The sequence below is a fragment of the Staurois parvus genome, unplaced genomic scaffold (assembly GCF_062004578.1).
Source record: "Staurois parvus isolate SC_StPar_1 unplaced genomic scaffold, SC_StPar_1.0 ptg000195l, whole genome shotgun sequence".
NCBI lineage: Eukaryota > Metazoa > Chordata > Amphibia > Anura > Ranidae > Staurois > Staurois parvus.
This window is the reverse complement of record NW_028317991.1, coordinates 6,528,049-6,550,319: the sequence shown is the minus strand read 5'-3', so window position 1 is coordinate 6,550,319 and position 22,271 is coordinate 6,528,049. Positions and strand designations below refer to the sequence as shown.

At 41.7% G+C, this 22,271-nt stretch overlaps 1 protein-coding gene across 3 annotated transcripts in view; it reads left to right on the top strand.

The window, feature by feature from the left end:
• TTC3 (tetratricopeptide repeat domain 3) overlaps positions 1–22,271 on the top strand; it is a 192,774-nt gene that overhangs the window by 88,723 nt on the left and 81,780 nt on the right. For all 3 annotated transcript variants that reach the window (XM_089677913.1, XM_089677912.1, XM_089677911.1), the window contains 5 exons: positions 7,654–7,708; positions 8,198–8,258; positions 13,228–13,291; positions 13,894–14,031; positions 19,986–20,066. In XM_089677913.1, the coding sequence (XP_089534039.1) occupies positions 7,654–7,708; positions 8,198–8,258; positions 13,228–13,291; positions 13,894–14,031; positions 19,986–20,066 (399 nt within the window). The remainder of the gene's footprint in view (positions 1–7,653; positions 7,709–8,197; positions 8,259–13,227; positions 13,292–13,893; positions 14,032–19,985; positions 20,067–22,271) is intronic.

The following is a 22,271-nucleotide window of genomic DNA, read 5'->3' as shown; positions in this document are numbered from 1 at the left end:
TCGATTAAGCATGCTGGGAAGCCCCAGTTATATTGAACTTTTTTCTCTTATGCTCCAACGATTTCAAATTTCTTATTCTAGCCAGTGTCTCTGGAGCAATGTCTGCAAAAATATGCAAGTTTGTTTCCTCATATTTTATTTCGGTATAGTCACGTAAACCTTTCCATATTCTCTCTGTCTTCGAAATGATGAAATCGAACTATCACGTCTCTGGGGTTTTCCGCCAGTATTCCTTTTGGCCATCTAATCCTATGTGCTCTCTCAATTTTTTTACTTTTCTGTTGCTGATCATCCCATTATTGTCTTACACACACTCTTTATTTTCTTCCGTAAGTCCTCTTCCTGTTCCTCATCCTCTGGTAGACCCCTGATCCTTAAGTTATTTCTTCTATTGCGATTCTCCTGGTCTTCCACTTTAAATGAGAGCTTTCTCTGTTCTTTAGGCATCACTTCCACCTACGTTTCTAATTTATTGATTAATTGCATGTATGCCCCCATTCTCCCCTCTACTTCAACTCAAGTTAGTAATCGACCCAAATCATTGCGTAAAGTCCCCATCTAACTTTTCATAGACATCTCTAGTTTTGAGAACTTTTCCGCCATCTGCGTTTTTGTAGGTGTTTGTGACATGGCTCTTTACTGATCCATACTTCCTAGTTCTTTTACATTTTCCATGTTTATAAACTCTTTAGTCTGATTCTTTTCCAGTATTCCAAATGACAATTTAGCTTGATCTCCATCATGCTGTTTCTCCATGGTTTGGGTCCCTGGGCTTTTCTCCTGCAGAGGCATGGATTTTCTTATTGTACTTTGCATGTAATTTGCATTTGACTGGGGTTTTTTTTACCCCCCCCCCCCCCATACACACACACTTTTAACATATCTACTCTTCATTTCGTTTAAGGATTTACCATTAGAAGGAAAGACCATTGTTTCCTTTCTTCTGATGGCTTTTACCATCTCTATTGTGTTACTTTGAAAGTAGTAATAATCTAGCCAGTTCCACCAACCACTCAACACCCCGGCTCATGTATTCCTGATATAGGTCTCCACCCCCCCCCCCCCCCCAGTTCACAGGTGAATTTTAGATGGCAACAATTATATCAGGAACAACATAGGATTAAATGTCCTGCCGTTACCTACGGCAAATCGCCACTACCTTCCATGCCAACCGCATAGGATCGTTCAATCCCTCCACACTTTCACTCGACCAATGTCTCCAAGTCAGGTTCCAGGAGGGTCCAGGTGAATCAATGGGGGGAGCTATATGTGTCAAAATGACCTGGGGTGTTTCAGTGTCTCTGGGTCTCCCAAGGCTGCTGTCTCACTGCTCTGCTATTCCTTTAGGACAATTTGTCACATTCAAAATTGCCACCATAGTCTCCTGGGCTGTAACTTGGGTGGTCACATAGTTTGTCACATGGACGCAGTCACCATCCCCTTCTTCTCCGCCGCCTCCAGCTCCCAGTCTTTCGGCGTCCAGGGAGTCCAGTGCTCCTCTCCGTCCACTGCCACCCGCGACTCCCCCCAAGGGCTCCTCCAGTCACCACTGGCACCCCTCATCAGCCGCCACGAGGACCGCCCGCCCTTGTAGCTTGAATACGTTTTGGTAAATACCTGTAAAAATCTAAAATTGCGCCCGTGTCCAAATATATATGGACTGAAGTGTGTGTGTGTGTGTGTGTGTGTGTGTCACATTTTTTTTTTTTTTTTTTTTTTTCTTGGTGCTGTAAAGACATGACACTGAATGTAGCACTGAAAGTGAGAGAGTTTCCATGACATTTGAATAAGAGCTTTGAATATAATGCAAATACATTGCTGGCTTTGCTTTCATGCTGTGTTGAAACACAACATTGGCATTGGTTCAAGGATTTTTATTGTTCAATTGGGGGAGAGGCAGGCTTGAGTTTAAAAAAATATTTGCCAGGCGTGTTATGGCCGTTGTTGGATTTGTCAAGACATTCTTGTAGGAAGGATATTTTATCGTAGGAGAGGCTTGTCTGAAGGCAGCTGTGTTTCAGATATAAACAACCATGGTGAAGAGGGCCTGCATGTGGGTGCTTGTTGTGTTTTTGGACCTTCTCTTAATGATTGGGTTGCTATTGAGGCGGGAGCCAAGTGACGTTAGAATTGACAGCAGATTGGTATGTATATGCTCTCTGTACAGCCATGTAGATTGGTACGCTATCATTTCAGCCATGTTTTTATTGGATAGTTGACAAGTCATTGATACAGGTGTATCTGACTGTTCTGTAGTCCCAACACATTAGCGTGACAATGTTGCTGCTCCATAGATAGTACAGTGAATGAATATGGTCACCCTAGGGACGGAAGTAAAGAAAAATATTGCAGCCACCATTTCAATCTTGGGTTTAGATGCACGAAGGATAAAGTTATCAAGATAATTTTAGTTTATAGTGGGTGCTGTTGGATCAGATCACCCATATTTCTGAGTAGGAACAGATGACTTAAAGTGTTACTAAACTCACAACAATAAAAGCAGTCTGTATATGCAGTAAAGCATGCTTGTTATACTCACTGTGAAACATAACGGTTTAATCCTGTGCATTATGTAAAAATGCTGTTTGATCCGGAGTTCTCTGATCCTCCCCTTCTTCCAGTGTTCTCCTCTCCTGATAAAACATATGAAGACACACATGCTCAGTTTGGTGTGTATAGAGAGGTGTTTTTTTTTTTCTTGGGAGAGTGCATGTGATCAGCACAGGGGCCAATCAGTACTGTCCAGAGGTCGGGCATTTCTTCATGTTCCTAGAGCAGAAAGAAAACTCCTCCTACAAGCTTTAACCAGTGCTCTGCTGGACACTTGTAGATGTCACAAGACTGCTCTAACTGCTGATGAGAAAAGGAATTTAGTAGTTTATATTTACTAAAATAATTGCATTTCCATGTAGTGTGTACTATGGGAGTCCTGAGTTTAGTAACACTTTAATTTTTAAGTAACAAATTTATGTCTGTTCCTCCTCAGAAGGACTACTATAGGACTACTTCTTTCAAAATGGGACTCCCCAATGTATCTGTGTGTTTTTAATTAAAATAGAAATTACGTTTGATGCAACCAGTAGCTTCTATTAGGACCATTACAGTTGGGTGACAACGTTCTTCTGGGGGAATAACCTGGCTTTGCCGTCCCCAAGGAATGTCAACTTGTCCGTTTTTGTTTTTTTTTTGTTTTTTTTTTTGTCCTTTTCAAGATAAGTTTGTCAACTTGTGTGTACTGATCCTGTACCTGTGGAATAAGTATACACTGTACCAGTTCTTGTGGGTGTAGAGATGCCTGTAAACCAAAAGGGAAACTGGGGTTGATTTACTAAAACTGGAGAGTGCAAAATTTGGTGAAGCTGTTCATGGTAACCTATCAGCTTCTAATTTCGGCTTGTTCAATTAAGCTTTGACAAAAGAAATAAAATAAATAGGTGCAGCGCTATAAAAATGACAAATGATAACGTTCATGATTATGCCAATAAAATGATAGTCAGTTAAGATATAAGTGCACGTAAGCTGTGGATTCTTCAATTAGTGCTCCAAATCGTATGGAAGAATTACGCACTCACCAGATGCGTAAAGTAAATACGCATTAAATATCACTGCAGGGGTCTCACCTAGGTGTTGGATGGGGTCCTAATCCTGGGCAATCCTCCTTCTGTGTATGGTGGTGTTTTTCAGAGCTCACGGATGGGAATATGGTCCAGCTGGCCAGAGATCCCTTTAAGGGATGGGCGGGTGTAGAAGCCTGCTTTAAGGAACTCCCCTCTCTGGATACTGTGTTGGCTGGATCATGGAGGGCTCTAGAAATAAATCGCTGCTCCTCCATATCCAGGGTACGCCATGGTGTGGGCGCGCTGGGCTCTGTCCTAGGAATGGCGATGTCTCCGTACACCAATCAGCTCCTCCGGCCTCTGACGTGTAAACTACAATCTCGGAAAGGTAACGGACCAAACACTGTCCGCGGCCTATCTCCGCCCTCCGCTTGTTGGTCGACCAACCTAGGCGAGACCCCTGCAGTGATATTTAATGCGTATTTACTTTACGCATCTGGTGAGTGCATAGTTCTTCCATACGATTTGGAGCACAGATTGAAGAATCCTCAGCTTACGTGCACTTATATCTTAACTGACTATGATTTTATTGGCATACTCATGAACGTTATTTGTCATTTTATAGCGCTGCACCTATTTATTTATTTTATGTCTTTTGAAGGTTTTTATTATTGGTTGCCTTTGGTGTTCTAGCTGCTTAACAGAGAGCGCTCGCTTCTTTTTCTACTATTTTTTGACAAAAGAAAACCTGGAAGCTGATTGGTTTCTGTGCAGAGTTGCACCAAATGTGCACTCTCTAGTTTTAATAAATCAACCCTTATGTGGGTTTGGTGGATATGGCCTTTTTATGAAAAGAGCTGGCATTCATTGACTGTCATACCATGCATAATTACCTAATGTGGGGTTTTGGTAAACCTTTTGAAACACTTTTTCAGTATAGAATGTTTGGAAAGGTTTTCACTCGGTGGGGGAGATTTGCTAAAACTGGTGCAGTCATAATCTGGTGCAGGTGTGCATGGTAGCCAATCAACTAACTTCAGCTTGTTCAACTAAGCTTTGACAATAAAACCTGCAGACTAATTGGTTTCTATGTAGAGCTGCACCAATTTTCCCTCCATGCAGTTTTAATAAATATCCCCCACTGTGTGTAAACAGCAATGATCACTGCAGGTAGTCGCTGGCTCTGCAGGCAGCCATGTATAGCTGCGGCTGCTGCCGACCTTTCATTGAAATGTATAGGGCTCGTTAGCTACTCGCAGGTGGAAATACAGCTGCCGGGATCAGCAGATTCATGCCACTGTTATTTAGCACCAGTGCTAGTCGCCCTTGCAAATGTACATGGTATCTGAAGAATCTTCACTACCCTTCAGGGTGTGTTGAAATGCGTGGTCCCCTGCTGTGTGTGATGGTTCAATCCCTATGACAGTATTGTGGCCTAAGGGGTTGCTGATCAAACCACAGAAGAGAACAAGGAACCAGACCTCCAAGAAGCATCAGATACTGAAGATTCTTCAGCCATTGTGGCTCTCCATGTGAGTGAAGGTTGATAGGGCTGGTGAGTATTCTTTCCTTTTATAGGCAACGCTAATTTTTTACTTTTTAACTCCTTCCTGACAGCTGTACGCATATGTGCAGACTCTCGGTGGGTTGGCCTTATCGCCAAGAGGCCACTTATATGCATACCCAAAGAAAAAGAGAACTGTGCCGAGAACGAGCACAGTGTGCTCCCAGCAAGTTACTGGCGGCTAACAGCTCCCGATCTCTACTTGCGATTGGGAGCTTTTTTGATCATGTGACCACTATGACAGCCAATCACGTCGGTCACATGATCATAAACCCATCCTGCATCCCGGCATCTGAAACTCCTTAAAGGGCTGGGAGTCGGTGACGTGAAGGGGTTAATCTAGTGTCAGAATCTCTTTTTAAAATATACAGTCAGGTCCATAAATATTGGGACATCGACACAATTCTAACATTTTTGCTCTATACACCACCACAATGGATTTGAAATGAAACAAACAAGATGTGCTTTAACTGCAGACTGTCAGCTTTAATTTGAGGGTATTTACATCCAAATCAGGTGAACGATGTAGGAATTACAACAGTTTGCATATGTGCCTCCCACTTGTTAAGGGACCAAAAGTAATGGGACAGAATAATAATCATAAATCAAACTTTCACTTTTTAATACTTGGTTGCAAATCCTTTGCAGTCAATTACAGCCTGAAGTCTGGAACACATAGACATCACCAGACGCTGGGTTTCATCCCTGGTGATGCTCTGCTAGGCCTCTACTGCAACTGTCTTCAGTTCCTGCTTGTTCTTGGGGCATTTTCCCTTCAGGTTTATCTTCAGCAAGTAAAAAATGCATGCTCAATCGGATTCAGGTCAGGTGATTGACTTGGCCATTGCATAACATTCCACTTCTTTCCCTTAAAAAACTCTTTGGTTGCTTTTGCAGTATGCTTTGGGTCATTGTCCATCTGCACGGTGAAGCGGCGTCCAATGAGTTCTGAAGCATTTGGCTGAATATGAGTAGATAATATTGCCCGAAACACTTCAGAATTCATACTGCTGCTTTTGTCAGCAGTCACATCATCAATAAATACAAGAGAACCAGTTCCATTGGCAGCCATACATGCCCACGCCATGACACTACCACCACCATGCTTCACTGATGAGGTGGTATGCTTAGGATCATGAGCAGTTCCTTTCCTTCTCCATACTCTTCTCTTCCCATCACTCTGGTATAAGTTGATCTCGGTCTCATCTGTCCATAGGATGTTGTTCCAGAACTGTGAAGGCTTTTTTAGATGTCGTTTGGCAAACTCTAATCTGGCCTTCCTGATTTTGAGGCTCACCAATGGTTTCCATCTTGTGGTGAACCCTCTGTATTCACTCTGAAGTCTTCTCTTGATTGTTGACTTTGACACACATACACCTACCTCCTGGAGAGTGTTCTTGATCTGGCCAACTGTTGTGAAGGGTGTTTTCTTCACCAGGGAAAGAATTCTTCGGTCATCCGCCACAGTTGTTTTCCGTGGTCTTCCGGGTCTTTTGGTGTTGCTGAGCTCACCGGTGCGTTCCTTCTTTTTAAGAATGTTCCAAACAGTTGTTTTGGCCACGCCTAATGTTTTTGCTATCTCTCTGATGGGTTTGTTTTGTTTTTTCAGCCTAATGATGGCTTGCTTCACTGATAGTGACAGCTCTTTGGATCTCATCTTGAGTGTTGACAGCAACAGATTCCAAATGCAAATAGCACTCTTGAAATGAACTCTGGACCTTTTATCTGCTCATTGTAATTGGGATAATGAGGGAATAACACACACCTGGCCATGGAACAGTTGAGAAGCCAATTGTCCCATTACTTTTGGTCCCTTAACAAGTGGGAGGCACATATGCAAACTGTTGTAATTCCTACACCGTTCACCTGATTTAGATGTAAATACCCACAAATTAAAGCTGACAGTCTGCAGTTAAAGCACATCTTGTTCGTTTCATTTCAAATCCATTGTGGTGGTGTATAGAGCCAAAAATGTTAGAATTGTGTCGATGTCCCAATATTTATGGACCTGACTGTAAGTTGTGCCTATTTGTTTTAATATTTTCTAGGGCTGATATGCTGATCTTAGCTTCGCTACCTATAAGTTACTGACCAGCAGCCAGCTAAGGCAGTAATCTGAACCTCCACTACATTGCTTCAGGTCGGTCACTAGTTAGTGAAGTCAGGATTAGGATATTAACCTCGGAACCGCTACATTCTAAAAGTCAGCAATCACAGCTCTCCTCTTCAGTCTTCAGTGATCCACTTGAAAATGAGTATTGAATGCTCCGTGTCTTTTTATGGGGACATTCTTGCCCAGAAAGTGTGTTGAAGGCAGGCTATCTCTGGACTTGTGAAATGAGCATTTTAGGCATTATTGCAAATGTATTTACTTTTGTCATATTCCCGTACACCATTACTGTCTGAATTTCAAATCTTCATAAGGGCTCAGATAGAAAGCTTCCTTCACGTTCTGCCTAAGCAGCACTGTGTGTTCCCAATGAAAGGAATGTGTATTAGAAAGTGTTTATTTTCTCCTTTTCTTTTGTCTAGGAGACCGCTAATACAACTAATGTGGGAACGGAAGATGGCTTGGAAAGCGCCTCTGGTTAGTAGAATGAGATTTATTACCAACTTATTACAACTGTCTGATTTAGTTTACTATGACTGACAACCAGTAGTGTTTTTTTTTGCCAGAAGTAAGGGAGTTTAAGTGCCCTAGAATTTTTCTTATTTTTTTTATATAGATTGTATATGCAGCATTATTATTGTCAAGATCTCTTGAAGAAACCAACTGAAATTATTCAGCCAATCCTACTGCTTTCTAATAGAGTATTCCCCTCTCCTAGAACTTTGTGATCCTAATTTATAGGCTGCTGTATCTTACTGTAGTCTGTCCTGTTCCTTTCCCAATGCTTCTGGCATATGAATTCATTGCCTGCACAGATCTGGCAAGCAAAGATAAGCTATGTAAATGTGTGTTAATCCTAAACAATCTGAGTGTTTTCAGATTTTGCTGAGGTCATTTAGCCATGACATAGAAATGAATCTCCATTCAGCAAATTCCAGCTAACAGTATCCTTGGCTTTCATTACAGTGCTGCAGCACAAGAAAGGGAAATCCAAGGGAAAAAACTGTGAATCGAATGAAAAAATAAAGTGAGTAGAAATGTGTGAAGAAGGTTATTCTGTGCAGTTAGCAAAAAACTTTACAAGTTGGATTTATCAACTTGGAAGCAAATGGGGCTAGGTGGAAACTCATTATTGTTCCCCTTTGAAAGGTTCTTATTTGTGCTGCTTGCCCTTTAGCCATGGTATTAGGTACTTGACTTGATGAGTGGCACCGTTTGAAAACCCGATAAAAGTAGGATGTTACACATGTAGAAGGTAATCAAAGGTTGCTACGGCTTTTCCTTACTTTTCATTGTTTGCTTGATAAAAGGACCCTGTGAGACCCCCAAATTTTTCAACATGCTACTTTACAATAGAATGTCTTGGAATGTTGGTGAGTTTGTGCATCTGTTTTTCTTAACCACTTGCCCTCCTGAGGATTTACTCCCTACCTATCCAGGCCATTTTTTTGCATTACAGCGCTGCGTTACTTTAACTGACAATTCCGCGGTCATGCAACACTGCACTCAAATGAAATGTATGTCCTTTTTTCCCCACGAATTGAGCATTCTTTTGATGGTATTTGATTGCCTATGCGTTTTTAATTTTTTGCGCTATACAAAAAAAAAGACCAACCATTTTGAGAATAAAACAATATTTTTGAATTTTTGCTATTTAAACATGTCCAGTTAAAAATCAAATTTTGTCAAATTTAGGACAAAATGTATTTTACTACATGTGTTTGCCAAAACAAATCCCAATATGTGTGAATTAATTGGTTTACGTGAAAGTTACAGCATTTACAAATGGCGGTATATGTACTGGGGTTTTTTTTTTTTTTTTTTAACTTTTACTAGTAATGGCAGCGATCAGCGACTTATAGCGGGACTGCGGCTGACATTCTGACACTGGGGGGAACTGACTTGGTGTCACTGACATCCCCAGTGACACCAATACAGTGATCAGTGCTAAAAAAAAAAGCACTGACACTATACTAATGGCAATGGGAAGAAGGGGTTATCATGAGGGGCAATCAAAGGGTTAACTGTGTGCTGGGTGTGTTTTACTATGGGGCGGTGTCTGTGTGCTTTACTGTTAAGCACACTGCTTTGGATGGCTAGCAGTGTGCCCTGGCTGACAGGGAGGTGAACTGTTAGTAAACAAAACAGTTCTCCTACCCGTCGGAGATCCTCAGTAATCACCAGGCGCTGGCGAGTAGTGACCAACTGGAACCTGAATGGCAGCGCGGGTAGGGTGCGCACGCCCCCTACCCAGAAATGCAAATCACATATATACGTGATTTTGCGCACCTGTGCCTCCCTGTAACAGTATTTCTGCTATAGGGAGGTCAGGAAGCGGTTAACTACTTGCCCGCCCACAGTAGCTTTACTGCGGGCCAGTGGCACAGCCCCACAGGACAACAAACTGGTATGTCTCTGGGGATTTCCAGGTTTGCATGTGCAAGCAAGTTTGTCAGCAGGTGCGGGCCTATGATTTTCAGCTGGGACCTGCTGATTGGCTGTAGCCAATCACAGAACAATCCTGTCCCATTTGTAAACATAGACCCTTTTCGGTTAAGGAAAAGAAGAAAGCTTGTTCACAGTAGGTTAAAACCGCACACTTTCACTTGCACACATTTAGGTACATAACCCCTTGATTCCCCTCCATTAACCCTTTTATCACCCAGCCAGTGCCATTAGGGGTCAGTTAGTGTCCCTCCCAGCAAGGGCCAGTTAGCGCTAGATTGCCCACACACTACAAGTTGCTGATCTCCACCCTTACTAGTATAGTGTCTGAGCAGATCAGTATTTTGGTCACTATCAGAACTATACTAGTGTCGAAACGATAAAAAAAGGGTGCACTGACCTAGTGCATTACTGTAAATTAATTTTTATTAAAAGTACCCAATTGCTTTTGTATAAAAGCAATTGGGTACTCTCACAAATACATGTTGTGTACCAGCATATCAAAAGATACAAACAAGACCACCTCAAAGTCCGCCATACAGTGTTAATGACATGGGAAGACCTTTAAATGTCCATAGTTGGCGAACTTATGGAGCAGTGGCAAGATCGCGTGGGACTTGGTGTCACTCTTGTTCCTAAAGGGGTACCATTTGTACATGGACAGCTTTTACTTGAGCGTGCCACTTTGACATTTGTTCATTAATGAAATTGGCTGCTGTGGCAACATGCGACCCACTGCAGGGGTTCCCTCTACAGCTCGTTTTCACTTGACTTGGAAAGGGGGAGAGAGCCTGCTTGTGGAATGGATGAACCACTCGCAGTGAAATATATCCATCCCGTCTTCCATTCTCCCAGACACGACAATCCAAATTAGCATGGCATCTGGTGTAGTTGAAAAGCCTCTCTGTGTACACAACTACAGTCTGTTTATGGGAGGCGCAGGCTTCAACAACCAAACGATGAAGCCATATTTAGTATCCCGCAAAGCTAGACACTGGTATAAAAAAGTGTCTATATTTTTATTTCAGTTGGATCTATATAATGACTTTGTAATTTACGAAGCATCTAGAAGAACTGGATCCTTCTTAAAATTTCGGGTACCCCAAACCAAAGGTCACCCCAAAAAATAGATGTGTATGCAGCAGAAACGTAATAAGACGTGACACACAACTTTTTTTTTTTTTTGTTTTGTCCCACCTGCCCTGGCCGCTGCATCAAGGACTGCTTCCGCTGCTACCACACACTAGTGGAGTATTTGTCTAAGGTACAGCACGGCACAGTCTTTTAAGGCACACAATTCTGCACAAGAAGGGTCTTGAAATGTTAGGAGACTGTTTATCACATTTTGGGAGACCCTAAAGGCTAGAAATGTTATGGTTCTTAAAAAAAAAAAAAAAGAAAAGGAAAAAGATAAAAGGCTGTTTTATTGACTTGATGTTATTTTGTTACTACGTGTTATTGTTAACTCTTTGTTTTGCAAAAAACAACACAAACGCAGCACTGATCTATGTATTCTGACAACAGAAGGGTGTCATAAGTTAGTGCCTGCAGAGGAAGATTTCTCCATCCGCAGTTCAGCCCACTGCTCCCAAAAAGTCTCACCCATGTGGTATCCACATACTCGGGAGAAGTAGCAGAACTTGTTTTGGTGTGTAATGTGACATGTGAAAAATATCTAATTAAAGTGGCAAACGTGGCAAAAAATAAAATCTTCCATGGACTTAACATTCCTCTCAGAAAAATATTTTGGGGTGTCTACTGTACCAAAAAGGGTCATTTGGGGGGTATATGAGCTGTCCTTGCATTTTAGGGCCTCCAAAATTATGATAATCAGGAAGTGAAATGCGGAAATTATGCCTTTGCAAACCTGAAGGTGGTCATTGGTTTTCCCTCCCCTGTACACTGCTAGGCTCCCAAAAAGAAGCAGAATGTGTTTTGGGGTGTAATGCCACATATACCCATGCATATGTGAGAAAACTCATTAAAAAAAAAAAAAAAAAAAATTAACTATATAATACATTTTTTTTTTTCTTCTAATTTTCCAAACGTGTCTCAAAAATAGTTTTTTCTTTGAGGGGTGTTTGTACTGCCATGGCATTTTAGCACCTCAAGAAATGTGATAGGCAGTCAGAAAGTAAAGGCTGCGTAAATTCCATTATATATACTATTTGTAGATGCTATAACACAAACCAGTTAATATACACTTATTGGTTTTTTTTTTTTTGGTTTTTTTTTTTTACCAAAAACGTAGCAGAATACATTTTGGCCTAAATTTATGAAAACATTTGATTTTATAGGATATTTTTTATAACTGAAAATAGAAAATATAGTTTTTAGCATTTTTGTTTTCTTTTTTTTCTTCAAAATGTTCGGTCTTTTTTTTTTTTTTTTTTTTGTTTATATCACCACCTAGTGTTGATCAAATACCACCAAAAGAAAGTTCTATTTGTGTGAAAAAATGGATTTAAATTTCATTTGTGTAATGTGTTGCATGACCCAGTTAAAATACCACAGTGCTGAATAGCAAAAAATGCTCTGTTAATGAAGGGGGTAAAACTTCAAGTGGTTAAATGCTTAGACTTTTTGTGCCCTCCTATTCTTCATAGCCAAGGAAGCTGCTATCTTAGGCTTTATTTGACCTGCAGTAGCCATGGTGCTCAGCCATGTGATCAGTTATGAATCCAGCCATTTGACGGCCTGACGAATTGGCTGAGAGCACAAGCAGCGGTAACCTTCACCATTCACGGCATGCCTTTAGGGTTAGTTTACAGCAGCCGCTGCAGTGCAGCTTAGCACAGTGATGTGTGGAGCTGGACAGTTTCCTTTTTTTTTTTTTTTTTTAAATTTATTTTAATGAACTTTATTGAGATGTCAAAGACAGTACATAAAGTTCAACTGCCGGCCTTGTGGTGTGAGGCAGTGGATTGCCTCTCACAATGCCGCACTGATTACAAACTACTGCATGCAGTACTTTTTTTTTTTTTATCAGCGCACTGTGCCCACACACCACTGCAGTGCAGTGCAGTGATGTGACCATGGCACATAGGAGACAAGGCATTTTACTGGAATAGCCGCCCACTGCATCTTGTGTGAACCAGCCTTCAATGTAACTGATTTGTATTCAGTCATAGAATACAAAGCTTTCTCTGAATTGTTGAAAAGCGCTCATCCCAACTAGATTTTGTTCCAGGAGTAGGATGGGAATGTCTTGTACCGCTGCTAGAACACAACGTTGTATACGTCATACTGTTTTACAGCATTCCCAGCCGCTGCATCTGTTAGTGAAGTAAATGGTTTGCTCAAATGAACTATTTAAAGTTCAGTTAAACCTAGAGTTTCAAAGGAAGTCATACTGGAGGCTTTTCTAATTGGGGCCCCTTTGTGTTTCTTTACCTATATTGAAGTGTTGGAGTTTTAACAGCCTGACAGCAAAATCAAAGAACCTAAATAATTGCATGAAATGTTTCCAAGTGTCTGACTTCACTATGCTATTTTCCATGCTATATGGTAACTCTGTTGTTGTTTTTTTGTTCCCTTTGCATTTACTTCAGGGCTGTAAATACAAAAAATGACTCCAAGGAAGCCCAGAAGATTTTATCTCCTCCCCACACACAGGTAGTTTGGGATATTTTGTATGAGTTGTTGTGCTAATGCTCCAAAGGCCGTTTGCCTTTTTATAGTGGAACTCCAGTTTTTGTTTTTTGTTTTTTTTTTTCCCCAAATGCTCTCTGGTATTTGAGAAAATATTTTTGTTTTTGTTTTGTTTTTTACAATACTTGCCTTCAATCTGGAGCTGTACTTTTCCCCCTGTAGATGTTGCCAGTCTTCTGGACAGCCTTAGTCATTGCCATACTCTTCATATTCATTCTTTGTCAAAAACATTTTCAGCAAACCAAGCCTAAACTCTGATGGGTATGTGAGGTTTTGCTGTAAGCTGAAAATTGGCCTTGGCAGGAAGGGGGTAAAAATACTCAGTATTGAAGTGGTTGACATATGCATTCTTTGACTTAATCCATATCAGAATATGTTAGGCTTTATAATCAGAAACTGCAGTACTGTCTGCATGCTTGTTAGCAGCCTGTGTCTTTTCTGCACGCAGCTTCTTTCTGTAGTATTCATATCTGAAATTCTAAGGCCACAACATCTTTAAAGAATGGAGAAACGTATGGTTGTAAAATTATGCATTGACTGTTTACATTTTTGGGTATCTTTTGTAGATGGATCTGACCTTGGTAGCGGATATGGTGAAGTCTCTTGTGCGTGATGCTCAAGAAGCTCTATCTGACCAGCGATGCCACAGCGCTGAGGGAATGCTCTCCCAGGTGCTAGAAATATTGAGCCAGCACGATATCCAGGTAAAACACCATCAATGCCATTTTTCTTCCTCCCACTAAGAAGAATTTTTTGTGACATTACTTTTATTTCTCATGAGAATGAATTTGAATTGAAAGCTAAACTTCAGGCAAACATCTCAGGGATGCAGAATGGTCAGTGCCCATGCAGCTGGTCCAGCTGTCCAGGGATTTTAAAGCCCCGCTCTTCCCCTTCTTTTATGTGCAGTGCTTTTGGGACTGCACACACAAGGTTTTTTTCACCTTTAATGGACAGCATGCAACAAGGTAAAAAAAAAGCACTTCCATTTTTAGAACCACTTTAATATACAAGTGCTACTTTTGCCAAATAGATGATGATGAGGAAAAAATATAAATCTCATTTGGGTACGTTGTTGCATGACTACGCAATTGTCATTCATAGTATGACAGTGCTAAAAGCTGAAAATTGGCTCGGGCTGAAAGTGCCCAGTAGGCAAGTGGTTAATGAGGAGGAGAGGAGTGTACAGGAAGGGGGTGCGTCTGATCCTTTTTTCAGGGGAAAGAGGGGCAATGGGAAAGGAGAGGGAAAAATTAGAGACTAGAACCTCTAAGTCAGATGCCAGGATATGTTGACCCCATTGTATGGCTCTGAGTGGTCCTAGCTGAAGGCAGTTAGGACCACTCAGGACCATACAATGGGGTCAACATCCAAGCCCTAAGAATCTATGCAGACCAAATCTTCCCGGAGGAGGGTCCTCAAATGCATTCAGAAGCAATAGTTTGAGATCTAGTCCAAGAGTCAACTCACACACAATAATGAGTTTAGACACAACCTCTGTCCAATATGACTGGAGCGAAGGGCAAGACCAAACTATATGTAAAATGGAGGCCTCAGACATTTGACAATGAGAGCAGATGGAAGAAGCGGAGGGATAGATGGTAGCCAAGCACTGAAGGGTATAGTAGACCTTGTGGAGAAATTTAAGCTGGAGAAACCTATCCTTAGAAAAGATCATGGCAACAACCTAGTCTTCCCACTCGTCTTCCTCAAGATCAGGGATATCCGCATGCCATTTCCAGTATACCTGGTCAATAGGCCAAAGATTGGAAAAGCTATAAGGAGAATAAAGGCTTATCCAACGTTCTAGAATCAGATTCCACCATAAGTTGAGAGGGGAACTTGGCATGACAGAGTTGCAGGTATATAAAGAACATCCAATTAGGTTAAAGAAAGCTCGAGAAAAGTCCTAAAACGACCCCCAGCAACTATTACTCCTCTAGTGGCCCATACTCGTGGGTCAGGAATAGTCTGAAAGTGAGGGAGAGTCTAATTATCCCACAACGGAGTGTGCGGTGAAAAGACCTCAGGTGAGTGGAATTTAATTCTAGCTTTGTTCCAGACTAGGATATTCACTCTCCTCAACCCAGTAAGTGCAAGGTGAGCCCACAGGCCTTGAAATACAAGGTTACCAAGTCAACTATGGCAATTTCCATGGTAACAGCAGGATTATCTGCGAAAACCAGCATCTAACTGTGACAAGCACAGCCGCCCAACAATAGAGTTGAAAGTTAGGGTGGGATAGCCCACCCTGACCAAGAAGAAGCTGCAGAGTTGACAAATGCCAGCTGCAGAACTCTCCCCACCCAAAGAAAGTTAACAAAGACAACAACATCCAACTTTGTGAAGAAGGATTTCAGCAAGGAAATCAGGCAGTGTCTAAATTGTAGAAATGTAGGTAAAAATACAGTCTTAACGGTCGGGTTTCGGATTCCTTCCCCCTTTCATGAGGTATGTGTCAGGGTTGCCCCCTATCTCCCCTGTTGTATGCTCTGGCAGTAGAGCCCTTGGCCATAGCTATACGATTACATCCTGATATTCATGGTTTGTGCTCTGGCCTGTTGGCCGAGACGGTGAGTTTATATGCAGATGACATGCTTTTCTTTTGTATCTGGAGGATGCGAGCCCTTCACTTGGGGCTGCCCTTGCCCTTATAGAGGATTTTGGATGTTTTCAGGGCTTCAAATAAATTGGGGAAAATCCCAGATTCTCCCTCTGGATTTTGGTGCCTCTACTAAGGAACAGGCCAATCTTCCTTTTGTTAGTCAGCAAAAATTACCTATCTTGGGATTGTGATTTCTCATGATGCTGGGGATTATCTCTGACTTAATTTAGAACCCCTTTATCCTCTGTTGAAGTCCAAATTGCAGACCTGGTCTCCTCTCCCTCTTGGGGTAATGAGATGGGTTAATTTGATCAAGATGGGGCTCCTTCTTAAACTTCTTTATATTCTTTGGCATGCATCTGTATATTTACCGTTGCAGGTATTTAAATCCCTTGATGCTATGCTTAATTCTTTTGTATGGGGCAATACTCTGCACACATTGTGATGGCGTGCTCTTAAAAATCCCACGCATCAGGGGGGTACCACGCTCCCGGGTATTAATCTTTATTATTTGGCAGCCCAATTGTCTAATTTTTTTCACTTGGATAAGGGGTATAGGGATAGATACCTGGCATTGGTGTGTGCCCCGTTTTTTTTCTTGGGTTGTTCATCCCTCCCAATTATTATTGCGGGATGTGGGGGGCCAGAGGGGATTATTGTATCACCATTGTAAGATTTGTTCGCTGGCCTCTAGCAGGTTGCAGCATCCACACCAATACCCCCTTGTGGGATAACCCAGACCTCCCTGATTTTAGATTATGGATCAGTAGGGGGATTTTGTATGTCTTCCAGGTGTTCACCAGTGCGGGTGTCAAATCATTTCAGGACCTCAAAAGGGAATATGATCTTACCAATTTTATGGGGGGTTTTTTTTGCTATCTCCAGCTCCGCCATGCTCTGCGTTCCCAGTTTGGAGACTTTGTTTTACAATCCAACTCGAATTGTCTTCTGGATGTGATTTTGGGTGTGGAATTCAAGAAACTTACATCCACATTCTATAATGCTCTACTTTCACCTTCTGCATCATTATTGGCATACCGCCTTAAAACCCGCTGGGAGGTGGATGTGGGGGAGCTGGATGATGAAATGTGGGAAGAGGTGTTGGTCTTCGATTAAGGTGGTCTTTCCGAAGTTGTCAGACTGCCTCACTAAGCTATATATTATACATAGAACGTATTTGACACCAATTCGATTTTCTTAACACAGGCCGCACTATAGCCCACTTTGCCCTAAATGTGGGGACCCTGACAGTACTTTCTTTCATTCTCCTCTGACTACATGAGTGAGAAAATCTACAAATGTTGATGTCAGTTCCTCCACCTGGCATAAACCCAGTCTGGTCTGCATCCGCCCTAATGACTGTATTCAAATAATTAGATAAGACCTTAGCAAGGATATTCGCATCTGCGTTGGGAAAGGAAATAGGTCTGTAAGACGAACAAAGATCCAGGTTCCTGCCAGACTTAAAAAGAACTACCATTAAGGCCTCCCTTATGGTGCGAGGCAGTGAACCGGACTCCTAGGCACTCAGGAGGACCTTATGAAAGACTGGGTGCAATTCCTCAGCATATGTTTTGAAGAATTTAGCGGGAAATCTATCCGAGCCAGGGGTTTTCCCAAACTGAAGGGCAATTGTAACAATTTGCAACTCCTCCAAGATATGCTTATCTCTATATGTAGAAGTCAGCTGGGGCAGGTCAATAGCCAATGTACCAACTGAGTTATTGAGTTATGTTGGTAAACAGATTAATTTGCTTTTTTCCCCTGTAAGCTTTTTAAAATACTAAAGATTCCACCTTCCTTGGCAAATTGAGGGTTGCAATGATTTTAAATGTAGTTAAAGGGGTCCTGCTCCTTTCTTAGTCTAAAGCTGAAGTTTAACTTCAACATATCAGAGATGCCATTGCCTGGGCCACACAGATCATATCCCAATAATGAACATATACTGGAGCTGTGTACTGAGGCGTCCTCAGACTGCATGCATACGGCACACTTCCTGGTTTCATCTTCCCCTTACTGTTGTAAGTCTGATGAGAAGCACAGAGATCTGTGCTGCAGTTAGACTAAATGTGGGAGAAAGAGTTAAACACTTCCTGTTTTATGTTTTTCAATGATTCTTGTAAATCAGCATATTTTCTCCCTCACAGCTAAAACTAATTTAATCAATACTGAAATGTTTATTCAAGCCAATGAAGCTGCGGTTATGATAACCTGTTTGCTGATATTACTAATGCTGATCTAGCTTCAAATGCTGAACTTTGATTTCTACGAGTTTTAGAAATTCGCCTAGCTTGCAAGATATGAACAATGATTAGAATGAGATCATTATGAAGAGTATCCTTAGTTGTAATGTTTTGATTGGTTGAAGTGTCATTGGTTGTTATATTCTGATTGGATGGAGGGACATCCCTCCCTTAGTACCGGTTTGTATTTAGTCCCAACTCACGCTACCATTAAATGAACGCACTTAGAGTCTGTCTGTGTCCTGGTCTTTATTGTGTGTCCCCAAAGCGCTTTGATTGGGGTCTCACAGATCATCCTAGGAACAAACATAGTTAACCCTTTGCTATCACTTAAAGATGCAGACTTCCCTCATCATGGGACCAGTGGATCAGGAAATATTATTATTATTTTATTATTATACAGGATTTATATAGCGCCAACAGTTTGCTCAGCGCTTTACAATATAACGGGAGACAATACAGTAACAATACAGTTCAATACAAGAAGGATTTGAGAGCCCTGATCCTGGGAGCTTACAATCTAAGAGGGAGGGGCTAGTGGTACAAAAGGTAGTAACTGTGGGGGATGGACTGGTTGGAAGAGTAGAAGATTTCAGTATTAGCTGGAGGCGGGATAGGCTTCCCTGAAGAGAGGTTTTCAGAGATCGCCTAAAAGTGAGCAGAGTAGGCGATTAGTCTGATAAATTGGGGTAGAGAGTTCCAGAGGATGGGGGACACTCTGGAGAAGGCCTAGAGAAGAGCATGGGAGGAGGAGACAAGGGAGCTAGAGAGTAGGAGGTCTTGTGAGGAGCGGAGAGTACGGTTTAGGTGATATTTAGAGACAAGATCGGTGATGTAATTTATATAAAATGTTTTTATCCTGTATACAAAGCCTAAAAACAAGCAGTCACTGATGCCTAGAGTCTTACACCTTGTGAAGCTAACATCCGGTATCCATTTGAAGTTGCATATACGAAGAATGCTAGTAATTCCATGCGGTGTTTCAGTCACCGTGTACACCAAATACTTTAATCATCTAGTTCAAAGGTGCTCAACCAGTGGCCCACGAACCACACGTGGCCTGCGGTGCCCTCTGTGGACCGCAGCCTCCTGCTTTGAGAGAGTCATCCCAGAGCATCCCAGAGTGGAAGGAGCCAGCACCAGGGGAAGCAAGTGGCTGCGGAGGGTGCAGGAGCCGGCTCAATGTAGGAGTTTTGGTGCACTTCCAAAAAGTGGACTGCACCTGCAAGATACTATAGAAGTCTTTTGCATGGTGCAGCTAACCTACAGGAAAGCCACAGGTGCACTGCACTGCAACCCCGGTGTAGCGCATCAGTGTGAAAGCAACCTTATCGGGACAGTAAGGACTTGTAAATTTACATTTGCAGTTTGGGGAGAGGTAAAACACCATTGTTGGAATGTGTTCACAATGGACCCTTGCCTCATGCTCCAGGGGACCCTTGTGGCCTCCTTCTCACATTCCATTTTACACTTGGAGGAGGGGTGGCATATACAGGCACCAATCCTCTTCATTTTCCTTTTTCAGCCCCTGAAATCTGGCTTCTCCTCCTCTCCCTCCCACAAACATTCAGGGGCTGCAGGAGGGAAATGTTCATTATGCTATTCCAAATTTAAAAAAAATTCTGAATCGCTTAATTTCATTGTGGCCCAAAACCAGTTACCAAATCACTTAATTGGCCCCCGCTCTTCAAAAGGTTGAGCACCCCTGATCTAGGTCAACATGTAAAACATAGTAGAATGTATCTTTTCCAAGTACTTTATATTTATACTTGATTCAAGGATTTGAATATATATATTTTTTTTCTTTCAGAGCCTTCGCCTTACTAAGATAGATCATGTTATTCTCATATATGGACATGCAAATGCTCTACTTGGCATTAGGAAATGTGTGGTAAGTTATGTAAATAATTCAAGCAGCTGTAATGGAAAGTTACAGAATCAAATTTAACAAATGCATTTCTGTCAATTATGGCCAGAAGGCTGTTGGCACCCGATCTTCATACTTACTGTATAGCCAAACATATGTGGACAACCCCATATTTTTGAGATCACGTGTTTCCAGCAAATGGTACTGTTAATTCTACGACCTATGAAGACATTTTAGCAAATGGTGTGCTTCCAGCGTGGTGGTAAAAATTTGGGAAAGGCCCTTTTCTGTTCTAGCATAACTGTGCAATGCAAGCTTCATTTTGATGTGGAGAAACTAAAGTGGCCTGCACAATCCTCAACCCTACTGAACATCTTTTAGGATGAATTCAAATGCTGGTTACAAGCCAGGTCTTCTCATCCAACATCTGTACCTGTGCTTACAAATGCTCTTTTGGCTGAATGGGCCCAAATTCTCAAAGACAGACACCACAATCTTGTGAAAAGCCTTCCCAGAAGAGCAGAGGCTGATCACTATGGGGGAAAACTAACTGATTTTGGAATGCGATGTTCATATAGATACGACAATCAGGTGTTCACAAACGTTTGGCCATTAATACAGAGATAAAGAGATTATGGTATACAAATACTCAATATACTCAATATATTAGTCATTTATATTTTTATGACTGAATATGTCCAGTCTGATCCAGTTTAATACACCTCTGCTGCAACAGGGCTTTACTAGGGCCTAATTCACACTGGCACTGTCAAACCTGTCTTTTATGTGTGTTTAGGGGACATTTCTAAAAGCCTATAAATACATGTAATGATTTTTTAACGATATCAATCACACTGTGTTCGTGATTGCACTGGAGAGCCCGGTAAATTTTTTTTAAATTAAAAGTAATGGCCACGATCAGCGACTTATAGCAGTACTGTGGCGGGCGTTCTGACACTGGAGGGAACTGACTTGGTGTCACTGACATCCCCAGTGACACCAATACAGTGATCAGTGCTAAAAAAGAAAAAAAGCACTGACACTGTACTAATGGCACTGGGCAGGAAGGGGTTAAATGAGCGATCAAAGGGTTAACTGTGTGCTGTTACACAGTAAGCTCTGTGTGTGTGGTACACTGTAATCACACTGCTTTGGATGGCTGTGCTGTGCTGGAGATCCTTGGCAATCACTGGGCGCCGGCGAGTAATCACCGGCTGGGACCTGGTGATTGACGGCTGCGTAAATGTGAAATCGCGTATATAAACGTGAGTTTGTGTACCCGTGCTGCCCTGTAGCAGTATATCTGCTATAGGGCGGTCGGGAAGCAGTTAAAACAGTGAACAGTCAAAGCATCTCACATTTCCTATACATGTCCAACATGTCAAAGTATAGAACAAACTGAATGAATGTACTCCAATTACAAAAAGAAAAAAGGGGGGGGGACTATACATTACTAAACATAGGTGGAAATACCTCACTCAAGATAATGGATCTATAGGGAACAAAGGGGATTGGAAAGCCATCTGTCCCATATTTTGTGGAATACTTTGGATGTTTTCCTGAGCTGAAAAGTAAGTTTATACAGGTAAAGGGAATCATTAACAATTTTAAGCCACGAAGCCACCATGAGTCGACTCGATCCCTTCAAGACAACAATCATTTTTTTTAGCATAGAAATATAATATCCGTAGTAATCTTTTAGCGTATTGCGAAAGTATGAGATCCCCAAAAATACCTAAGAGACAATTCTTGGGATGTAAGACATTAGATAGGCCCATTGTGGAGGATATAAAAGAGCACACCTTCCCCCAGAATGCCCGGACTGTCAGACAGATTGATTTAGTTTTAGATCTGGACATTTATGCCCACCTTATGTATATACCACATTTTATTTAAATACCACATAGTTTAACAGTTTCCCCCTTTTTTTTTTTTTTTTTCATTTTTACCCATAAAAATCTTGTTACCACAAGAATTATCGTAAAAAGTTTCCAACCCTGTTTTAGTTGCTGGCAGAGGGTATAATGGATGGTTTTTCAGGTCAGCTAGCAAGTATAACGTATATCCAGAGACACAATTTTATTAACAAGGGTTAAGACTGTCAGACACTGTCTCTATCTTTGCAAAGTGGGGGTAGTGATATCTTAAACAGTTGTCAACTGACACAAGGGTCCCCATTGGATGATTTCCTCTTGCAGTGACAGCTTGGAATTTTATGTTTTCCATCAC